Raw genomic sequence first — 21,715 nt, forward strand, 5'->3', positions numbered from 1 at the left:
ACTGGCGGGTGAAAGCAGAACTAGGGGGCATAGCCTCAAAATAAGGGGAAGTAGATTTAGGACTGAGTTTAGGAGGAACTTCTTCACCCAAAGGGTTGTGAATCTATGGAATTCCTTGCCCAGTGAAGCAGTTGAGTCTCCTTCATTAAATGTTTTTAAGGTAAAGATAGTTTTTTGAAGAATAAAGGGATTAAGGGTTATGGTGTTCGGGCCGGAAAGTGTAGCTGAGTCCACAAAAGATCACCCATGATCTCATTGAATGGCAGAGGAGGCTCGAGGGGCCATATGGCCTACTCCTGCTCCTAGTTCTTATGTTCTTATACATTGTTGGAACCAACAATTCTACGGACACATGCTTGTGGGATTAGAATAGCGGTTTTAATATACTCACAACAGAGCCAGCCTATTAGCCATTGAACTTTCGGTGAACTGGCCGGCTGACCATGTGGAACTGATCTTTTATACAGCAGCTTCCGGGGGAGGAGTCCTGGACAGAGCCAAGGGAGAAGCCCCGTACAACTCGAGCATTCCCAGAGCTACTCCCCCTGGAGGACAGGTAGTGCAACTGCACTTACAATACAGACACATATATATATATACGGATTATAATCTGGTGTGAATCACATTCACCACATTCACCCCCTGTGAAAAAATCGAGTCCAGCGGGGGTGGTGGCTCACAGAGTTAGTCTGTCCGGTGGATGAATTGTTCTTTTCGATCTGCGGAGCACCGGGGTTGCAGCCTCTTGCGGTGGCTGGGTGGGTGTTGAGAGCTGAGGTATGATGGCAGACTCCAGGGCGGGTCTCGTCCGAACTTTATACACCTCTGGCTCGACCGGAGACTGGGGGCGCTGGGGGCGGGCTGGTTCTGGCGCGTGGAACCGGTAGGGTGAGCTTGCAGAATCGGGGGCGCGAGGGGCCGGCAGCATAGGGAACGGGGTAAGGGGTTCCTCAGTGGGGGTAGGGGGGGGCTGGATCCAGCGGGTGCCAGGTCCCGAAGGGATACTGTGTCCTGGCGACCGTCCGGGAACTCCACAAATGCGTACTGGGGGTTGGAATGGAGGAGGTGCACCTTTTCAACAAGGGGGTCAGTTTTGTGCCCCCTGACGTGCTTCCTCAGGAGGACCTGGCCTGGTGTCCTCAGCCACGCCGGAAGTGAGACTCCCGTGGTAGTGCCCCTAGAAAAAATGAGGAGTCGCTCGTGAGGGGTTTGATTGGTCGCTGTACAGAGGAGTGATCTAATTGTGTGGAGCGCGCCTGGGAGGACTTCTTGCCATTGGGAGACTTGGAGTTTTCTAGACCGGAAGGTCAGTAGGACGGTCTTCCAGACCGTCGCGTTCTCCCTCTCCACCTGTCCGTTCCCCCTGGGGTTGTAGCTGGTAATCCTGGTCGAGGCGATGCCCTTGTCGAGCAGGTACTGACGCAGCTCGTCGCTCATAAAGGACGAACCCCGGTCGCTGTGCACGTAGCTGGGGAAACCGAACAGGGTGAAGACACTATGCAGGGCCCTAATGACTGTGTGGGAGGTCATATCAGGGCATGGAATGGCAAAAGGGAATCGGGAGAACTCGTCGATGATGTTGAGGAAATAAATGTTCTTGTTAGTGGAGGGGAGTGGCCCTTTGAAATCGATCGCAAGGTGTTCAAAGGGCCTAGAAGCCTTGACCAGCTGGGCCCTGTCTGGTCTATAGAAGTGCGGTTTGCACTCTGCACAGATCGGGCAGTCCCTGGTGACCGCTTTTACCTCCTCGTTGGAGAAAGGCAGGTTTCGGGCTCTGATGTAGTGGGCGAGTCGGGTGACCCCTGGATGGCAGAGATCAACGTGGATGGCTTTTAGGCGGCTGATCTGTGCGCTGGCGCATGTCCCGCGGGATAGGGCATCCGAGGGCTCGTTGAGCTTCCCCGGTCGATATTTAATATCGTAACTATAGGTGGAGAGTTCGATCCTCCACCGAAGAATTTTATCATTTTTTATTTTGCCCCTTTGCGAGTTGTCAAACATAAAGGCAACCGATCGTTGGTCGGTGATGAGGGTGAACCTCCTACCTGCGAGGTAGTGCCTCCAGTGACCAACAGCCTCCACGATGGCTTGTGCTTCCTTCTCGACTGAGGAGTGTCGGAGTTCTGAAGCGGATAGGGTACGGGAGAAAAATGCAACGGGCCTCCCTGCCTGATTTAAAGTGGCTGCTAGAGCTACCTCTGAGGCGTCGCTCTCAACCTGAAAGGGAGTGGATTCATCCACCGCCCGCATGGCTGCTTTGGCGAAGTCCTCCTTGATGCAGCTGAAGGCCTGGCGCGCCTCAGCTGACAGGGGAAATCGTGTGGCCTTAAAGAGTGGGCGGGCTTTGTCCGCATATTGAGGGACCCACTGGGCGTAGTATGCGAAGAACCCCAAGAACCGTTTGAGGGCCTTGGGGCAATGAGAGAGAGGGAGTTCTAAGAGGGGGCGCATGCTGTCCGGGTCTGGGCCCAGGACTCCGTTCTCCACGACGTAGCCGAGGATGGCCAGTCTGTTTGTGCGGAAAACGCATTTCTCCTTGTTATAAGTGAGATTTAATTTCTGTGCCGTTTGGAGAAAACAGTGGAGGTTGGCGTCGTGGTCCTGCTGGTCATAGCCGCAGATGGTAACATTGTCCAGATACGGAAACGTGGCCCGCAGCCCGTACTGGTCTACCATTCGGTCCATTGCTCGTTGGAACACCGAAACCCCGTTAGTGACGCCAAAGGGAACCCGGAGGAAATGGAAGAGGCGGCCGTCGGCCTCGAATGCCGTGTAGTGGCGGTCCTCCAGGCGGATTGGGAGCTGGTGGTATGCAGACTTCAGATCCACCGTGGAAAATAGCTGATATTGGGCGATCTGATTTACCATGTCTGCGATTCTGGGGAGGGGATACGCGTCTAGGAGCGTAAAGCGATTTATGGTCTGGCTATAGTCGACGACCATGCAAAATATTTGCCCCGGTCTTGACGACCACCACCTGAGCTTTCCAGGGGCTATTACTGGCCTCTATGATCCCCTCACTGAGCAGCCGTCGGACCTCCGATCGGATAAAAACCCTATCCTGTAGGCTGCAGCGAGTAGCTACTGGTTTGCAATCTGGAGTGAGATTGGCGAAGAGAGGAGGGGGGGAGATGCGCAGCGTGGTTAGGCTGCAGATAGTGAGTGGGGGCAGGGGCCCGCCAAAGCTGAGGGTGAGGCTCTTGAGGTTGCACTGGAAATCCAAGCCTAATAAGAGTGGCGCGCAGAGGTCGGGCAGGACATAAAGTTTAAATTTAGAATAACTAGCGCCTCGAATTGTGAGCGTAGCAACGGTGCGTCCTTGGATTTGGACTGAGTGGGAGCCTGAAGCGGGCCAATAGTTTGGCTCACCGGAAAAATAGAAAGCGAACAGCGTCTTACCAGCTCTGGATGTATAAAGCTCTCGGTGCTCCCGGAGTCAAAAAGGCATGGCGTGCTGCACCCGTTGATCTGGACCTCCGCCATCGAACTTCATAGGTGCTTGGGGTGGGATTGATCCAGGGTGACTGCGCTGAGTTGTGGGTAGTCGGCGGCTCGATCAGCTGTGCTGGAGTGGCCCCGTGATGACTGCCCTCTGAGTTCGTAGTCGTCGAGGTGAGTTTCAGAGTTTGAAGGGGATGGATCCCAAGATGGCCGCCCCCATGAGTCGCACATGGCCGGCAGCATGGAGGAGGATTGCCAAGATGGCCGCTCCCATGAGTCGCACATGTCGGGTGGTGGCGGAGTCGGCATACAGGCTGTAGCATTTCGGGGCCTGAAAGCCTGTGAATTCAGGGAACAAGTGCTTTGAGCTGTGGGAGGGTTAGAGGCTGGGGCTTTCTTCGCCAGACACACTCTGGCATAGTGTCCTTTTCGCCCACAGCTGCTGCAGGTCGCGTTATGGGCCGGGCAGTGCTGCCGCGGGTGCTGGCTTTAGCCACAGAAATGGCAGGCTGGGGCAGCTGAGTAGCTGACTGGAGCAGCCGAGTAGTTGGCTGGGGCAGCAGAGTAACTGGCTTTGGCAGCGCGGTAGCTTGGGGGGACTGTTGGTCGGGGGTCCACGATGAGGTCGCGGGGTCCGCGGGAAACGAGGTGAGGCTGCGGAAGGAAACTTCCATAGTGGTAGCAGCCTCCACAGTAGTGTCTAAGTCCTGGGCCCCCTTTTCTAGCAGTCTTTGGCACACATAGTTAGACCTAAGGCCCGCCACGAAAACGTCCCGCACAGCAAGCTCCCTCTGTTCAGCCGCGGTAACGGCTTGATAATTACAGTCATTGGAAAGATTGTTCAAATCCCTTACAAACTCGGCTAGCGTTTCTGTAGGCTGCTGATGGCGAGTCGTAAACACGTGGCGTGCATAAACCTCGTTAATGGGCCTAACGTACATTTTGTCCAATATTGCCAGCGCTGCAGTGTAAGAACCGGCCGGATTTAGCTGTGTGGAGATTCTGTGGCTTACCCTCACGTGCAGTAGGCTGAGTTTTTGTTCCTCCGTTGTTCCGGCGGTGCTGGCTTCTGTCAGGTAGGCTTTAAAACATCTCAGCCAGTGGGAAAAAATTTCCTTAGCCTCTGCATCCTGTGGGTCGAGTTCTAGGTGTCCGGGCTTGAGGGCTGCTTCCATGATTTCTTCGACTGTTTCCTGAGTATATTAAATTGTTGGAACCAACAATTCTACGGACACGTGCTTGTAGGATTAGAATAGAGGTTTTAATATACTCACAACAGAGCCAGCCTATTAGCCATTGAACTTTCGGTGAACTGGCCGGCTGACCATGTGGCACTGATCTTTATACAGCAGCTACCGGGGGAGGAGTCCTGGGCAGAGCCAAGGGAGAAGCCCCGTACAACTCGAGCATTCCCAGAGCTACTCCCCCTGGAGGAAGGGTAGTGCAACTGCACTTACAATACAGACACATCTATATACAGATTATAATCCGGTGTGAATCACATTCACCACATACACAATAACACTACAGGCTAAACTATATCTATCACTAACACCTATACTTAACTTTGGGTGCCCACTTGGGTCAGTGGAACAATGGCCGTTGTTTGGATCTGAGGCTGTTGGGTTCGAAGAGAAGAGGTGACAGGAGAACAGCTAAGGTCGTCCGTCTGGTAGCGAGGGTTGAACTTGAACTTACTGCTTCTGGTGATGCTGGTGGAAGGGTCTCTCCGCCTGAGAGACAATTCCAAGAGGCCGAATCTTTGGCGAGGGTTCCTTCTTATCCTCGGAGGGGCTTCACGCACTTTTAGGCGGGCCTTAAACTTGGTCCCAATTAATTGGGCCGCTTCTCGATCACCGCCATCGATCTGAGCCAATAAAGGGGCGGGTACTTTGATGGCTGGGCGTGTCCTAGGTGGCCGTTGGCCTTGCTTCGTGTGTATCTTCTGGTTGGGGTAGTGGCGCCGGAATGTCTGGGACAGTATCGGCTACCTGAGCACATGTTTTTTGTTTCCCGGAGATGGGCCATCAATATGTAAATCGACCCAGAGTTTCGGTTCCGTCTGCAGTCTGTCTTCAGGCTCTGTGCCTGCTTGTTTGCTTTGCATTGTCCATTTTCCCTATAGGCTCTGTGAGTGGCCATTTTATATACTGAGAGTGGCCGTCCCAGATGGCTACACTGTCTTTTGGTGAAGTCCTCAGGACGCTCCCGGAATAACCTGACCCTCTTCCCACTTTGGGGAGATGGTGGAGTAGTGGTATTGCCACTGGACTAGTACATCAGAGACCCAGAGTAATGCTCTGGGGACCCAGGTACAATTCCCGTCACTGCAGACGGTGAAATTTGAATTCGATAAATAAACAGGAATTAAAAGTCTAATGATGACCATGAAACCATTGCCGATTGTTGTAAAAACCCATCTGGTTCACTAATGTCCTTTAGGGAAGGAAATCTGCCGTCCTTACCCGGTCTGGCCTGTAGTGATATGCATCACTGTAAATACACAAGGGGTTAATGTAAATACACGTAGACTAGATAGACACTAGAGGGAGCACCAGAGACATGACACACAGACACTCAGCCAATAGGTCAGTAAGATAGGACACAGCCAATGGGCATTCACGATACACACAGAGGTGACACCACCACAGGAGGGCACTACACCAACCCATATATAAAGGACACAGCACACATGATCTTCCTCTTTCCAGTGGAGACATTCGGTGAGTACAGACACAGGGTTGATTCAACATCACACCCACCACGTGGATTGTAGCAGACTGGTTCGTCAGTCTGAGTAGCTATAGAAGGATTAATAGTGGAGTCGAATCCAAGTAGGAGAATTGTTAATAGTTCAATAAACGTGTTGAAGTTTTCTCCACGTCTGAACCTTCCTATGTCAGAGTGAGCATCAAGGAAGCAGCTCATGCTACACCTAGAGCATAACAAGGCATGGCCTACATGTGACTCCAGATCCACACACTGATGCGGTTGACTCTTAACTGTTGGGAGCTTTACTTCATTTGAGGCGCTATAGAAATGCAAGTTGTTTGTTTTTTGCTGCTGGAGTGGGCGTTTGCTCCGTTGATTTGGTGATAAGTAGCCGGGGTTTCGACTTCCCGCTGACCCTGTGTGTCCAATTTTGCCCGGCAGGAATGCTGCGGAAGCAGAAAGTTCTGGAGGGAAGCAATGACGGAGTGACCAGCATCGAGTTCGACCCCTCGGTAAGTGAGGAAGAACCTTGGATTTGGGGGCTCGGGCAGGTTTGAGAATGTCATGGGTGGCAGAATACGCCCAAACTGTGGGGGGGGGGGGGGGGGGTGAAAAGATGGATGACTGGCACTGGCTCTTAGCCCTCCCCTACCCTACCCAAACTGGCACCTTATCATTGGTTCTTTATTTTTAGACAGGGTGTAGATATCGCTGGTCAGGCCAGAATTTGTTGCCCCTCCCTAATTGCCCTTGGTGGTGAGCCTCCTTCTCGAACTGCTGCAGTCCATAGTTTCAAATCCCACCCCGGCAGCTGGTGGAATTTAAATTAAATTCCCGTACCGGCCTCCCCGAACAGGCACCGGATTGTGGCGACTAGGGGCTTTTCACAGTCACGTCATTGAAGCCTACTTGTGTCAATAAGTGATTATTATTAGTATTTATAATCTGGAATATAAAGCTAGTCTCCGTGACGGAAACTATCATTTATTGTTGTAAAAACCCATCTGGTTCACTAATGTCTTTTAGGGAAGGAAATCTGCCGTCCTTACCCAGCCTGGCCTACATGTGACTCCAGACCCCCAGCAATGTGGTTGATTCTTAACTGCCCCTCACTGAAATGGTCGAGCGAGACAACTGCCCCTCACTGAAATGGCCGAGTGAGACAACTGCCCCTCACTGAAATGGCCGAGCGTGACAACTGCCCCTCACTGAAATGGTCGTGCGAGACAACTGCCCCTCACTGAAATGGCCGAGCGAGACAACTGCCCCTCACTGAAATGGCCGAGCGGGACAACTGCCCCTCACTGAAATGGTCGAGTGAGACAACTGCCCCTCACTGAAATGGCCGAGCGAGACAACTGCCCCTCACTGAAATGGCCGAGCGAGACAACTGCCCCTCACTGAAACGGCCGAGCGAGGCAACTGCCCCTCACTGAAATGGCCGAGCGAGACAGCTGCCCCTCACTGAAATGGCCGAGCGAGACAACTGCCCCTCACTGAAATGGCCGAGCGAGGCAACTGCCCCTCACTGAAATGGCCGAACGAGACAACTGCCCCTCACTGAAATGGCCGAGCGGGACAACTGCCCCTCACTGAAATGGCCGAGCGAGACAACTGCCCCTCACTGAAATGGCCGAGCGGGACAACTGCCCCTCACTGAAATGGCCGTGCGGGACAACTGCCCCTCACTGAAATGGCCGAGCGAGACAACTGCCCCTCACTGAAATGGCCGAGCGGGACAACTGCCCCTCACTGAAATGGCCGAGCGAGACAACTGCCCCTCACTGAAATGGCCGAGCAAGACAACTGCCCCCCACTGAAATGGCCGAGCGAGACAACTGCCCCTCACTGAAATGGCCTAATTATGTTTACTTTCAGAGTCGCCAGGTATCTCTCGATACTGCCACAAGGTTCAAACCGAATACCGATCAAAGAGCCAATTCACCAGTTAGTTAGTTCAAAGTCAATACTATTTATTTACAGACACAGTAAGATCTACTCATGCACAACAGTACTACAAACTAAACTATCTCTAACCCAACGCCTATACTTAACTTCGGGTGCCCACTCAGTCAGCGGAACAATGGGCGTTGTTCGGATCTGAGGCTGTTGGGTTCGAAGAGGTAGCTGGAGAACCGCTAAGGCCGTCTGTCTGGTAGCGAGCGTTGACCTTGAACTTACTTGCTTCTGGTGATGCTGGTGGATGGATCTCTCCGCCTGAGAGACAAATCCAAGAGAGCGAATCTCTCGTGGGGATTCCTTCTTATACTTGGAGGGGCTTGGCGCGCTTTTAGGCTCTGTGCCTGTTTGTTTTCTAGCATTGTCCACAGTTCCCTATATTCATTGCGAGCGTCCATTTTGTATTCTGCAAGTGGCCATCCCAGATGGCTACATGCGCAAGTTGGTGTTTCTGTTACCAAGAGGGTCACGTCCAGGGTGACCAAGACACAAAGCTCCAACCTCCACAACATGAAACCTCTGTCTCCTTTATCATATGCTTCTCTCTAAGAAGTACTCCTCTGACAGAAATATCACAAAGAATTGGATGGAGCTTTGCTTCGGCCACACCACGTGTACAGATTTGGTCACCACACACAAGGAGGGGGATATACTTGAATTGGAGGCAGTTCACAGAAGGTTGACTAGCCTGACTCGTGGGATGAAGGGCTTTGTCTCGGGGAGGGGGAAAGATTGAGAGGTTGGGCCTGTCGTAAAAATGGAACTTATTATTGAACTGGAGAGAAACTTCAGAGTGCTTCGGTGCACAGCGATCTGGGTGACCTCGTGCATGAACTAGCATGTAGGTATGATGTGGAGATTCACCTGAAGAAGGAGCCGTGCTCCGAAAGCTCGTGTTTGAAACAAACCTGTTGGACTTTAACCTGGTGTTGTAAGACTTCTTACTGAGCATGTAGGTACAGCAGGCAATAAGGAAGGCAATTTCAATTTTGGCCTTTATGGTGGAAGGAATAGAGTATAAAAGGAGGGAAGCTGCAACTGTACAAGGCCTCACAGGGTGTGTGCTGAGAGAATACTTCCCCTCGTGGAGTGATGGGGTTCTCTTTTCTCTCTCAGAGACCCTCCTCAAGTTCACAACCCCCAGATTCACATGTGTGCGTCTTGATCAGAACAACAAGTTTCTGCTGATAATTCACAATCGCTTTATTTAATCACACCCCCCCCCCCACCCAAGTCCTCGGAGAACCTCTTAGTTCCAACACAGAATCCACTAAAACCTTAAAAAACACAATCTCACAGCTGGGGCGAGATTCTCTCAGCCTGGCGCCAGGCCGAAGAATCCTCACGACCGCCGCGAATCGCGTGCCCAACGCCGGCGTGGTTGGCGGGGCGCCAGTCGGGGGTGGTACTACGCGGCCGGCCCGCCAATTCTCGGCCCGGGATGGGCTGAGCGGCCATCGTAAAAAAGGCGAGTTCCCGCCAGCGCCGTTCACACCTGCTCTCAGCCGCCGAGAACTCGGTGTGGAAGGGTCGGGGAGGAGGGGGGGGGGAGAGAGGTCCGACCCCGGGGGGAGCCTCCGATGTGGCCTGGCCCACAATCGGGGCCCACCGATCGGCGGGCCGGCCTCTCTGGCTGGGAGCCTCCTTTCCTCCGCGCCGGCCTCTGTAGCCCTGCTCCATGTTGTGTCAGGGCCAGCGCGTTGAAGGGAGCCACTGCGCATGCGCAGGTCCCACGGCGCCCAGTTGATGCCGGGATCAGCGGCTGGTTGGCGTGGATCGCTCCAGTGCCGTGCTGGCCCCCTGTACGGGCCAGAATTGCTGATCCCGAGGCCGTGTTGATGCCATCGAGAAACGCGACGGCATTTCCGACGACATCAACACTTAGTCTCAGGATCACAGAATCCCGCCCCGACGTCAATTTAAAAATGCCCGTCGATACTCAAACTAATGTTTTGGCTGAATCCCTGACTGTCTGCTTTATGATATCCATCTCGTCGACAACCAGAGAAACACAGAAGGGGTTCCCAGGATCCTTCCACAATGGGGGTGATTCTCCCAAAACATTTCCAAGTTAATTTGTGGCGGGTTTTTCCGGGAGTTTCCCACCGGCTCTGCCGGTGAGTTCCCCACCGCTGTCCAATGACACTTAGTCACGTTTTTTGGGCCCTGGGGAGTTTATCACCGGTTTAGCCAGCACTGGAAATGTTTTTTAGCACTGAGGAGCTAAACTCCAATCGGGCTTGTGGGTCCCCCACACCCCCATCCATGGGCATTGTCACCCCCCACACACATGGACACTACCCTATATACCCCCCACCAAGTGAGGAAACCCCATTATGGGGTCCCTGGGGGGTCCCCCCCTCTTCAGGCTCCCTCAAGCCCCCTTACAGAAACCCTTTCCCTTCTAGGACCCCCGCCCATCACCCACCAACCTCCCAGAAGTCCCTACTTACCTGCCCTGCACTCCCCCACCCTTCAAACCCACCTTTCACCCTCATTTCATGGGCATGGCACCCCTCGCCCTTGGCATTGCCCCCCTGACACGCGGGAATCCTTGCACTGGCACCCAGGAGGTGCTCCTGCTGGCTTGGCAGTGCCATCTGGGCACCTTGGCTGTGCCAGTGTGGAGGTGCTAGCTGGGCAGTGCCAAGGTGCCCACGTTCCAGGGGTAGGGCCGGGGAGCCACCCTGCACTTACCTGACCACCCTGGGGTGGCCCGGAAGACCCCCCTGGGTGTAGTTCGACCGTTCAGTGAGGACCAGCACTGATCGGCGCCTGGCTGCAGCCTCCCTGGGTAGGCCGGAGAATTGAGGGAGGCTGTGTATCCCGCGTAGGTTGGTCGTAAGTAGGTTTACAACCTACTTCCGCTAGCGTCATTCGGCCACGCCATTTGGAGTGAGTTTCCGATTCCGATGTCTTGCGGGACTTCGCAGAATTCCCGGGAGCCGCAGAGCCTGGCGTTCTCCGCCTGCGTTGCACTCAAGCGAGAGCCCAACCTGGCCATAGAATCGCGCCCAATATTCCTGATTTTCTGGAAGGAAGCTGGAACAGCTGTACCCTTCCCAACTCGATTACATCACTCTTCAGCAGCAATTGGTATTGCCTCTTTGTTGAACTCCTCTTAGATGTCTCACTAGTAATCACTGTGATTTGACTCCTGAAAAGACAAAGCTGTCAGTTAGAGCTGCCCGTGTTGATGCTAAAAGGCTTCTGAGTCTTTTTTTTCTGCAAAAATATACTTTATTCATAGAATGTTATAGGCATTTCAAAATGGCCAGCACAGAAAGTACTTGCAATATTCAAGTTCTCCACATGGATCATGCTGCACCGAGATGCTTCAATTGCAATCAAAGGAACAAACATTCTCCCCGTGTGTGCGTGGGTTTCCTCCGGACACTCGGTTTCCTTCCACAGTCCAAAGATGGGCATTAGGTGGGTGGGCCATGGTAAATTGCCCCTTAGTGTCCTAAGGGTAGGTGGGGTTACAGGAATAGGGCAGGGGGGAGTGGGCTTAGATAGGGTGCTCTTATGGTGGGTTAGGGCAGACTCGATGGACCAAATGGCATCCTTCTGCAACTGTGGGGATTTTATGACTCTTTGTCAACGCACAATCTAGGCTGCAGTCGGAAGGGCGGGGGGGCGGGGGGGGGGAGGTCAATGTGAACCTTAATTCACATTGAATGGATAAGATGAATGTTACATCTACTACAAATGTGTTGAAGCACTTCGGAATGCAGAATAATCTGCGTAGACAACTTAAATACCATTGTCTTTTCTGTAATGACCATTTTGAAATGTCTGTAATCATAGAGATGACTAGTGGCATTCCAGAGGGATCGGTGTTGGGGTCTCAATTAATCACATTAATCATTAATGACATGGACGATGGCATAGGAAGTCACATATCCAAATCTGCTGCTGATGCAACGTTAGATGGCATTGTAGACCGTCTAGATGATAGAATTGCGAGGAGATATTGACAGACTAGGTCAATGGACAAAATTGTGGCAGGTGGAATTCAGTGTAAGAAGGTGTGAGGTTATCCATTTTGGACGGGAAAAGGGTTGAGTAGAGTACTTTCTAAATGGAAAGAGAGTCAGTACAGCGGGTGTCCGAAGAGACTTACAATTGCCGGAAATGGAGACAGAAAGATCAAGGAAGGGAAGTCCAGATCCTTGATCTTTCTGTCTCCATTTCCAGCAATAGACTATTTACTAATATCCAATAATATCCACTGACTCCCACAGCTATCTGGACTACAGCTCTTCGCACCCTACACCCTGTAAGGACTCCATCCCTTTCTCTCAACTCCTTCGCCTCCGTCGCATTGGTTCCGACGATGCCACTTTCCAAAATGGTGCTTCGAAAATGTGTTCCTTCTTCCTCAACCGTGATTTCCCACCTACAGTTGTTGACAGGGCCCTCAACAGTGTGCGGTCCACCTCCCGCCCAGTTTTGGGAAGGAGCTGAATGAAATCAATATTAGTGGGGAAATGGTTTTGGGGAAATGAATGGGATTGAATGCGGACAACTCACCAGGGCCTGTTAATCCGCATCCCAGAGGATTTAAGGAAGGGGCCCGAGAAATAGTAGATTCAGTGATGGTCATTTTCCAAAATTCATTGGAACCTGCAATGGTTCCTACAGACTGGAGGGTAGCTAATATAACCCCGCTATTCAAAAAGGGAGGTAGAGAGAAAACTGGGAACAATAAACCAGTGAGCCGAACATCGGTAGCGGGGAAGTTGCTCGAGTCCATTATCAAGGATTTCGTAGCACAGCTTTTGCAAAGCAGTGGTATAAACAGACAAAGTCAGCATGGATTTATGAAAGGCTTTCAACAAGGTCTCACGTAGCAGATGAATATGTAAAGTTAAACCGCATGGGATTATGGGTAGTGTCTTGAGATGGGTAGAAAGCTGGTTAGCAGACGGGAAGCAAAAAGTTGGGATAAATGGGTCTTTTTCAGATTGGCGGGCAGTAACTAGTGGGATACCGCAGGGATCTGTGCTAGGATCCCATCTGTTCACATTAAATACTAATGATTTGGACAAGGGAACTAAATGTATTATCTCTAAACTTGCAAATGATACAAATTTGGGTGGGAGGGTGAGCTGTGAGGAGGATACAGAGATGCTTTGGGCGCCATGGTAGCACAGTGGTTAGCACTGTTGCTTCACAGCACCAGGGTCCGGGTTCGAGTCTGTCCTTGGGTCACTGTCTGTGCGGAGTCTGCACGTTCTCCTTGTGTCTGTGTGGCTTTCCTCCGGGTGCTCCGGTTTCCTCCCACAAGTCCCGAAATATGTGCTGTTAGGTGAACTGGACATTCTGGATTCTCCCTCTGTGTACCCGAACAGGCGCCGGAATGTGGCGACTGGGGGATTGTCACAGTAACTTCATTGCATTGTTAATGTAAGTCTACTTGTGACACTAATAAAGATTATTATTCAGCATGATTTTGACAGGCTGAGTGAGTGGGCACATGCAAGCAGGTGCAGTATAATGTGCATGAATCTGAGGTTATTCGCTTCCATCGCAAAAATAGGCAAGCAGATTATTATTTGAATGCGTGTAAATTGAGAGCGGCGGATACTCAGCGAGACCTTGGTGTCCTTGTGCATCAGTCGCTGAAAGTAAGCTGCAGGTACAGCAGACAAATGGTATGTTGGTCTTCATAGTGAGAGGATTTGATTGTAGGAATAGGGATGTTCCAGTGCAATTGTATAGGGCATTGGTGAGGCCACACCTGGAGTATTGTGTGATGTTTGGTGTCCTTATCTGAGGAAGGATGTTCTTGCTATGGAGGGAGGGCAGCGAAGGTTTACCAGGCTGATTCCTGGGAGGGCGGGACAGTTATATGAGGAGAGACTAAATTGGTTAGGATTATATTCTCTTTTTAAAATAAATTTAGAGTACCTAATTCTTTCTTTACAATTAAGGGACAATTTAGCAGAGCCAATTCACCCACCCTGCACATCTTTTTGGGAGAATGTGTAAACTCCACAGATTGCGATTATATTCATTGGAGTTTAGAAGAGTGAGAGGGGATCTTATAGAAACTACAGGAATATACAGGGTAGATTCAGAAAGAATGTTTGGGGAGTCCAGAACTAGGGGTCATAGTTTGCGGATAAGGGGTAAACCTTTTAGGACTGAGGTGAGGAGAAATTTCTGCGCCCAGAGAGTGGAATGCACTGCCACAGAAAGTAGTTGAGGCCAAAACCTTGTGTAATTTCAAGAAGGAATTAGATAGGGCAGCACGGTAGCCCAAGTGGATAGCACTGTGGCTTCACAGCGCCAGAGTCCCAGGTTTGATTCCCCACTAGGTCACTGCGGAGTCTGCACGTTCTCCCCGTCTCTGCGTGGGTTTCCTCCGGGTGCTCCGGTTTCCTCCCACAGTCCAAAGACGTGCAGGTTAGGTGGATTGCCCATGCTAAATTGCCTCTTAGTGTCCAAATAGGTTAGATGGGGTTATTGGGTTACGGGGATAAGGTGGAAGTGAGGGCTTAAGTGGGTCGGTGCAGACTCGATGGGTCGAATAGCCTCCTTCTGCACTGTATGTTCTATTTAGCTCTTGGGATGAAAGGGATCAAAGGATATGGGGAGGAAGGTGGGATCAGGGTATTGAACTTGATGTTGATCAGCCATGATCATAATGAATGGTGGAGCAGACTCGAAGGGCTGAATGGCCTCCTGCTCCTATTGTCTGTGTTTGTATGCATGGTCAGCTCTCATTGTGTGAGCAGGTTCGCTGTTAACAGCACCTTGGCCCCAAGGTCAATGAGGTATTGAATGAACCTCTTTCCAGACGATTGCCTGTGGTACAGACCTTATTTACATAATTCTTTGTGTATTGATGACATGTCCTTCGTGTCATTGTATTGTGTAATCGGACTTCTTGACTGCATTAGTTAGTGGGGGATAATGGCCTTTTCCTGGTTCCCTGAGAGCACTCCGTCAATGTCCAACTCTTTGGATGAGTCACTGTTTTGGCCAGATGTCCGAATTAACCCCTCGCTGCCCAGCCCCTGTGCTGGGTTTGCTGCAGCTTGGCTTTTGTGATTTTATAGCTCCAATCATGAGGTCATAACATGTCCGTGCATTTGGAATTACAATCCATGGGTTTACCAGTTGGAGAGGGTACAGATCCTGCAGGGAGAATCCAGAACCAGCGGACACAGTTTCAAAATAAGGCGTCTCCAATTAGAGACAGAGATGAGGAGCAATGTCTGCTCTCAGAGGGCCGTTAATGTGTGGAGCATTGACTGTATTTAACGCTGATCTTTGATTAACAGGCGTGTCAAGGGTTATGGGGGACAGACAGGAAATTGACAATAGGGCCGTAACCTTATTGAATGACAGACCAGGCTTGAGGGGCCAAATGGCCGCTTTCTGCTCCTACTTGTTATGATCTCATGTTACCTCACTTCCAAGTATTAGAGTGCAGGGAGAATGTCTGTGGGCCTCTAAATGGGAGCGGCCAATTTGGTTTCCTTGTCCAGTTTAACCAATCTACCTCTATTACCAAGACAGTTTCAATATTTTTGGAATTGATTCTTGGAATGGGCCTGTCGCTGGAAAGGTTCCAGTTCATTGCCGTTGCAGCACGAGGTGATTGGCTCCTCTGGAGAGCCAGGGGAAAATGGGCTGAAAAGCCTCTCATTACTCTGTCACCATTCTGTGATTCTGATCCCTCAACAAGGTGGAGGTGAGCCGCCTCCTTGAGCCGCTGCAGTCCATGTGGTGTAGGTACACCCACAGTGCTGTTAGGGAGGGAGTTCCAGGATTTAGTCCCAGCGACTTGGCCGATATATTTCCAAGTCAGGGTGGTGAGCGACTTGGAGGGGAACCTCCAGGTGGCGGGGTTCCCAGGTATCTGCTGCTCTTGTCCGTCTAGATGGTAGGGGTTGTGGGTTTGGAAGGTGCTGTCTAAGGAGCTTTGGTGAGTTGCTGCAGAGCATCTTGTAGACGGTACACACGGCTGCTACTGTGCGTCAGTGGTGGAGGGAGTGAATGTTTGTGGAAGGGGTGCTAATCAAGCGGGGCTGCTTTGTCCTGGATGGTGTTGAGCTTCTTGGGTGTTGTTGGAGCTGCGCTCATCCAGGCAAGAGGAGAGTATTCCACCACACTCCTGACCTGTGGATGACGGACAGGTTCTGGGGAGTCAGGAGGTGAGTTAATCGTTACAGAATCTCCAGCCTCAGTCGTGCTCTGATCACCACAGTATTTCTCACACATCAGTGATATCTTTTTAAATCAGATCCTCAATTAATATCAGTTTTTCCTTTCTCCTCTTTCTGTCCTGCAGGGTCAGCAACTCCTCACAGGATCATACGATAACACTGCCCGAGTGTGGAGCCTGAAAAACTGCGAGCTGAAGGTGTGTCTGATCGGATAGTGTTTGAAAAGCTGGCGCATTGTTGGTTTGTCTATTCCCCTTGCAGTTAACATTGGAGTGTTTGCATTAATGTACCGCCTTTCCCATCTTCCGAAAATTGTGATCGGCTTCCCAGTTTCATTTGAAGCGGAGTCACTGTCGGACGTAGGAAACTCAGCAGCCAATTTGTGCCGAGCAAGCTCCCACAAACAGCAATGTGATAATGACGAGATTGGGGAGGTAGTAACGAGTGACTGGACGAATAATTCAGGCACCCATGGTAATGATCTGGGGACCTGGGTTCAAATCCTACCAAGGTAGATGGTGAATTTAATAAAATATGCGGAATCATAGAATTTACAGTGCAGAAGGAGGCCATTCAGCCCATCGAGTCTGCACCGGCCCTTGGAAAGAGCACCCTACCCAAGCCCACATATCTACCCTATCCCCACACCTCCACCCCATCCCCGTAACCCCACCTAACCCAATCTTTTTGGACACTTAAGGGCAATTTAGCGTGGCAATCCACCTAACCCGCCATCTTTGGACTGTGGGAGGAAACCGGAGCACCCGGAGGAAACCCACACACACACAGGAAGAACGCGCAGACTCCGCACAGACAGTGACCCAAGCTGGGAATCGAACCTGGGACCCTGCTGCTGTGAAGCAACTGTGCTAACCACTATGCTACCGTGCTGCCCTTTGGAATTACACATCTAAGGATGGCCATGAAACCATTGTCGTAAAAACCCATCTGGTTCACTAATGTCCTTTAGGGAAGGAAATCTGCCGTCCTTACCCGGTCTGGCCTACATGTGACTCCAGACCCACAACGATGTGGTTGACTCTTAAATGGCTCCTCGAGGCCAATTGGGGTTGGGCAAATAAATGCTGGCCCAGCCGGCGACACGCACGTCCCATGAAAGAATATAAAAAAAGATCATCTGTTTAGGTTGCCTCAGAGATATGAATTGGCCCCGGGTTACGAGCGACGTCACCTGTTCTCCATCGGAGCTATTTTACCTCAGAAGGCATGTGTAACGTTCCCGGAATGTGTGCTGGGAGTGTCAACTTTGGAGTGTGTCCTGATCTGCCAGCACATTCTCAGTTTGGGTCTTAGTTCTTAGAAAGGCAATAGACATACTCTGGTATCTGCTTAAAACTGTTTTGCTGGCACCATTTCTAAACAGCTTACACAGTTGACATTTAATTCCTCAGCATGATTCCGACCCCCCTCTCTATCTCTCTCTCTCTCTCGCTCTCTCAATTGCCTCTGTCTCTCTCTCTCTCTCGACTGCCGAGCATCTACTGTGCATCATCATCTAGGTCCTGCATTCACATGTTCTTATACGATACCTTCTCCCAAGTATCCTGTCCTACCTTTTAACATCAACATGAAACTGTTCCTTTCGCTATTTATATGACATTTCTCCACCTCTCTTTTGACAACTGCTGATTCCACTCAACTGGAACTCCTACTCCTCCGCTCCTCGAGTCAGAGTGTTGGGGGATTCAATCACCCACAGCATTCAAGGTAAAATGGCGTGGAGATGGATCATCATCCGCACAATGGGACTGAACTTCAACAGTTTTGCTGTTAGCAGAGCTGGGAAGCTGAGTGTGGGTTTCAGGATGATTGGATTGGAAGGACGACAAGGACATTTCAATGAAAGACTGAGGCCCTCGGGAATTGGAGAGAAGAAGCCGGAACACTCTGAGGAATTCGGGAAAGCTCTCCGGAGCCCGGCACACTCTGAGGAACCTGCGACACTCCGAGGAATTCAGGAACACTCTTGAGGAATTCAGGGACACACTGGAGGATCTGGGGCCACTCTGAGGAATTTGGGAACACTCTGAGGAACCTGGGACACTCTGAGGAATTCTCTGCAAGAACTAGCGAGGTGATATAGGTCAGTTCGGAATGATTCAACTGTAAAGTTGAGGAAGCAGGGATCTGGCTCGGCTCCAGAGGGTTACAAGGTAGCCAGGAAGGAACTCAAAAATGGACTTAGGAGAGCTAGAAGGGGGCATCAAAAAGCCCTGGTGGGAAGGATTAGGGAAAACACCAAAGCGTTCTAAACCCTCAAGAGTATTGATAGTCAGAGAGATCTTGGTGTACAGGTCCACAGTTCACTGAAAGGGGAAACACAGGTGGAAAGGTAGTCAAGATGGCATACGGCAGGGGCAGCACGGTGGCCTAGTGGTTAGCACAACCGCCTCACGGCGCTGAGGTCCCAGGTTCGATCCCGGCTCTGGGTCACTGTCCGTGTGGAGTTTGCACATTCTCCCCGTGTCTGCGTGGGTTTCGCCCCCACAACTCAAAAATGTGCAGAGTAGGTGGATTGGCCACGCTGAATTGCCCCTTAATTGGAAAAAATAATTGGGTAATCTAAATTTATATTAAAAAAAAGATGGCATACGGCATGCTTGCCTTCATTGGCCGGGGCATTGAGTATTAGAATTGGCAAGTCATGTTGCAGCTGTATAGAAACTTAGTTAGGCCACACTTGGAGTATAGTGTTCAATTCTGGTCGCCACACTACCAGATGGATGTGGAGGCTTTAGAGAGGGTGCAGAAGAGATTTACCAGGATGTTGCCTGGTATGGAGGGCCTTAGCTATGAGGAGAGGTTGAATAAACTCGGTTTGTTCTCACTGGAATGACGGAGGTTGAGGGGCGACCTGATAGAGGTCTACAAAATTATGAGGGGCATAGACAGGGTGGATAGTCAGAGGCTTTTCCCCAGGGTAGAGGGGTCAATTACTAGGGGGCATAGGTTTAATGGGCAAGGTTTAGAGTAGATGTACGAGGCACGTTTTTTTACACAGAGGGTAGTGGGTGCCTGGAACTCGCTGCCGGAGGAGGTGCTGGAAGCAGGGACGATAGTGATATTTAAGGGGCATCTTGACAAATACATGAATAGGATGGGAATAGAGGGATACGGACCCAGGAAGTGTAGAAGATTATAGTTTAGTCAGGCAGCATGGTCGGCACAGGCTTGGAGGGCCGAAGGGCCTGTTCCTGTGCTGTACTTTTCTTTGTTCTTTGTAAACTTACGTGACAAATAAGAGGATGATCAGAGTGAGAGTAGGGCTGATCAGGGATAGTGGAGGGAACTTGTGCCTAGAGACTGAGAATGTAGGGGAGGCCCGAAATGAATATTTTGCTTCAGTATTCACGAGGGAGAGGGACCTTGTGGCCCATGAGAACAGCGTGAACCAGGTTAATAGGCTCGAACAGGTTGATATTAAGAAGGAGGATGTGCTGGAAATGTTGAAAAGCATCAGGATAGATAAGGCCCCTGGTCCAGACAGGATATGCCCAAGGTTACTACGGGAAGCAAGGGAGGAGATTGCTGCGCCGTTGGCAATGATCTTTGCATCCTCGCTCTCCACTGGAGTATGGGAGAGGCCATCAAACACAATTTGACAAGCGCACACAACAGAATCAGAATGAGGATCGGGCAAGCAATGGTCGAGTGATGAAAATCAGGGTTGTCTGAGAAGCCAGAATTGGAAGGGCGCAGAGAACTTGGAGGACTGTGAGGTTTGAAGAGGTTACAGAGCAAGAGGGAGGGGGCGAGGCCATGGAGGAATTTATAAACAAGGATGAGAATTTTTAATTCGATATTTTGCTTGACCCGGGAGCCAGCGATGGTCAGCGAGCGCATGGCCTCTCCTGAGTGGCACATGAGACTGATCACTGAGCTAAGATGGATATCATTAATGAATGGTTATTGAGCTCTCTAGGGGAGAAGCTGAGAGAATTTGAGAGTGATTGAATGATTTAACACTGCATTAACAGCTTGCCAATCACATACCCAATCATCACACAGCAGAGGTGACCAACTCGACAGTGTGTAAGTTAAATGCATCTAGGTTCATTTGCTTTTTTTAATTGAGTTTCCTACTTCCTCAATTCTACATATTTATATTTTACGATTTGTCCTTTTTTTTACCTGCTTCATATTATCCATCCAGTGCGTTTTGTCGGGTCACAGTGCAAAGGTCACAGCGGCAAAGTTCAAGTGTTATTATCGAGAAGCTGTCACAGGAAGCCACGACAGAACAATCAGGGTCTGGGACTTGAGCAAAACTGCCTGTGAGTAAGTTTCCTTTATTCCGGGCGTTAGAAATTGTTGACCAGAAAGGGTGTACGTGTCCCTCGCCACTTCCTGTAAACCGATTTCTCGATTCTCACCTCCTCTCTTGATGTGACCATCAATTCACACGACACGTGGTTGGAAGTGAACAGTGGTTTTAATAGTCTTACAACAGAGCCTGCCTGCGACGAGATGAACTGGCAGGCAGGCTCACGACTGCCAAGCTTTGTACTTCCGGTTAGTGGGAGGAGCCATGGGCGGAGCCCAGTACAAACTCCTCATCTCCCCCTATGGGCAGAGCCGCGCAACTGCTCGTATACCGAGCTTACATAGACACAGTACATCATATATAATAACAGTGTGAATTACATGGATTGTGATTCACCACATTAACCCCCTGTAAAAAAATTTGAGTCCAGTGGGGGTGATGTGTCTACAAAATCCAAATTACGAGTTACAAGTTACAATTTACAGGTTATAAATCACAAATTAAGTCGATCCGGCGGCCGAGTCGTCCTCTGGGATCGACGAAGCACCGGGGTTGCAGCTTCTTCTGGTGGCTGGGCGGTGGCGGTCGGCGTGGGAACCATGGCGGACTCCGGGGGTGATTCGGTCAGAGCTTCGTATCCGACTGGTTCGACTGGTGATGGGGAGCGCGGGAAACCCGGGGGCGGGGAGCACGGGCAGCGAAACTGCAGGCGTGGGGGCGCCAGGCGTGGGGGGTTGGGAGGGGTATAGTGCGAGGGGTATCTCAGCGGAGGTCGTGTTGGAGTTGGATCCTGCAGGCGCCAGGTCCTGGAGGGAAACAGTGTCCTGACGGCCGTCAGGGTACTCTATAAATGCGTAGTGTGGGTTTGAATGGAGGAGGAGCTCTCTCTCTATGAGTGGGTCAGTTTTGTGAGTCTGGACGTGCTTCTGGAGGAGAACCGGGCCTGGTGTCTTCAACCATGCTGGGAGCGAAGCCCCCGTGGTAGTGCCCCTGGAAAAAACAAATAACCGCTCGTGAGGGGTCTGGTTGGTGGCCGTACATAGGAGGGACCTAATAGCATGGAGCGCGTCGGGGAGGACCACCTGCCAATGGGAGGTCGGGAGCTTCCTGGACCGGAAGGTCAGTTTACGGTCTT

At 51.0% G+C, this 21,715-nt stretch overlaps 1 protein-coding gene across 1 annotated transcript in view; it reads left to right on the plus strand.

The window, feature by feature from the left end:
• LOC119977787 (protein Atg16l2-like) overlaps window positions 1-21,715 on the plus strand; it is a 131,217-nt gene that overhangs the window by 78,088 nt on the left and 31,414 nt on the right. The window contains exons 12-14 of the mRNA XM_038818995.1: window positions 6,595-6,665; window positions 16,421-16,492; window positions 20,470-20,590. Coding sequence (XP_038674923.1) covers window positions 6,595-6,665; window positions 16,421-16,492; window positions 20,470-20,590 — 264 coding nt within the window. The remainder of the gene's footprint in view (window positions 1-6,594; window positions 6,666-16,420; window positions 16,493-20,469; window positions 20,591-21,715) is intronic.

This window comes from Scyliorhinus canicula, chromosome 14 (assembly GCF_902713615.1).
Source record: "Scyliorhinus canicula chromosome 14, sScyCan1.1, whole genome shotgun sequence".
In the NCBI taxonomy this organism is placed as follows: Eukaryota; Metazoa; Chordata; class Chondrichthyes; order Carcharhiniformes; family Scyliorhinidae; genus Scyliorhinus; species Scyliorhinus canicula.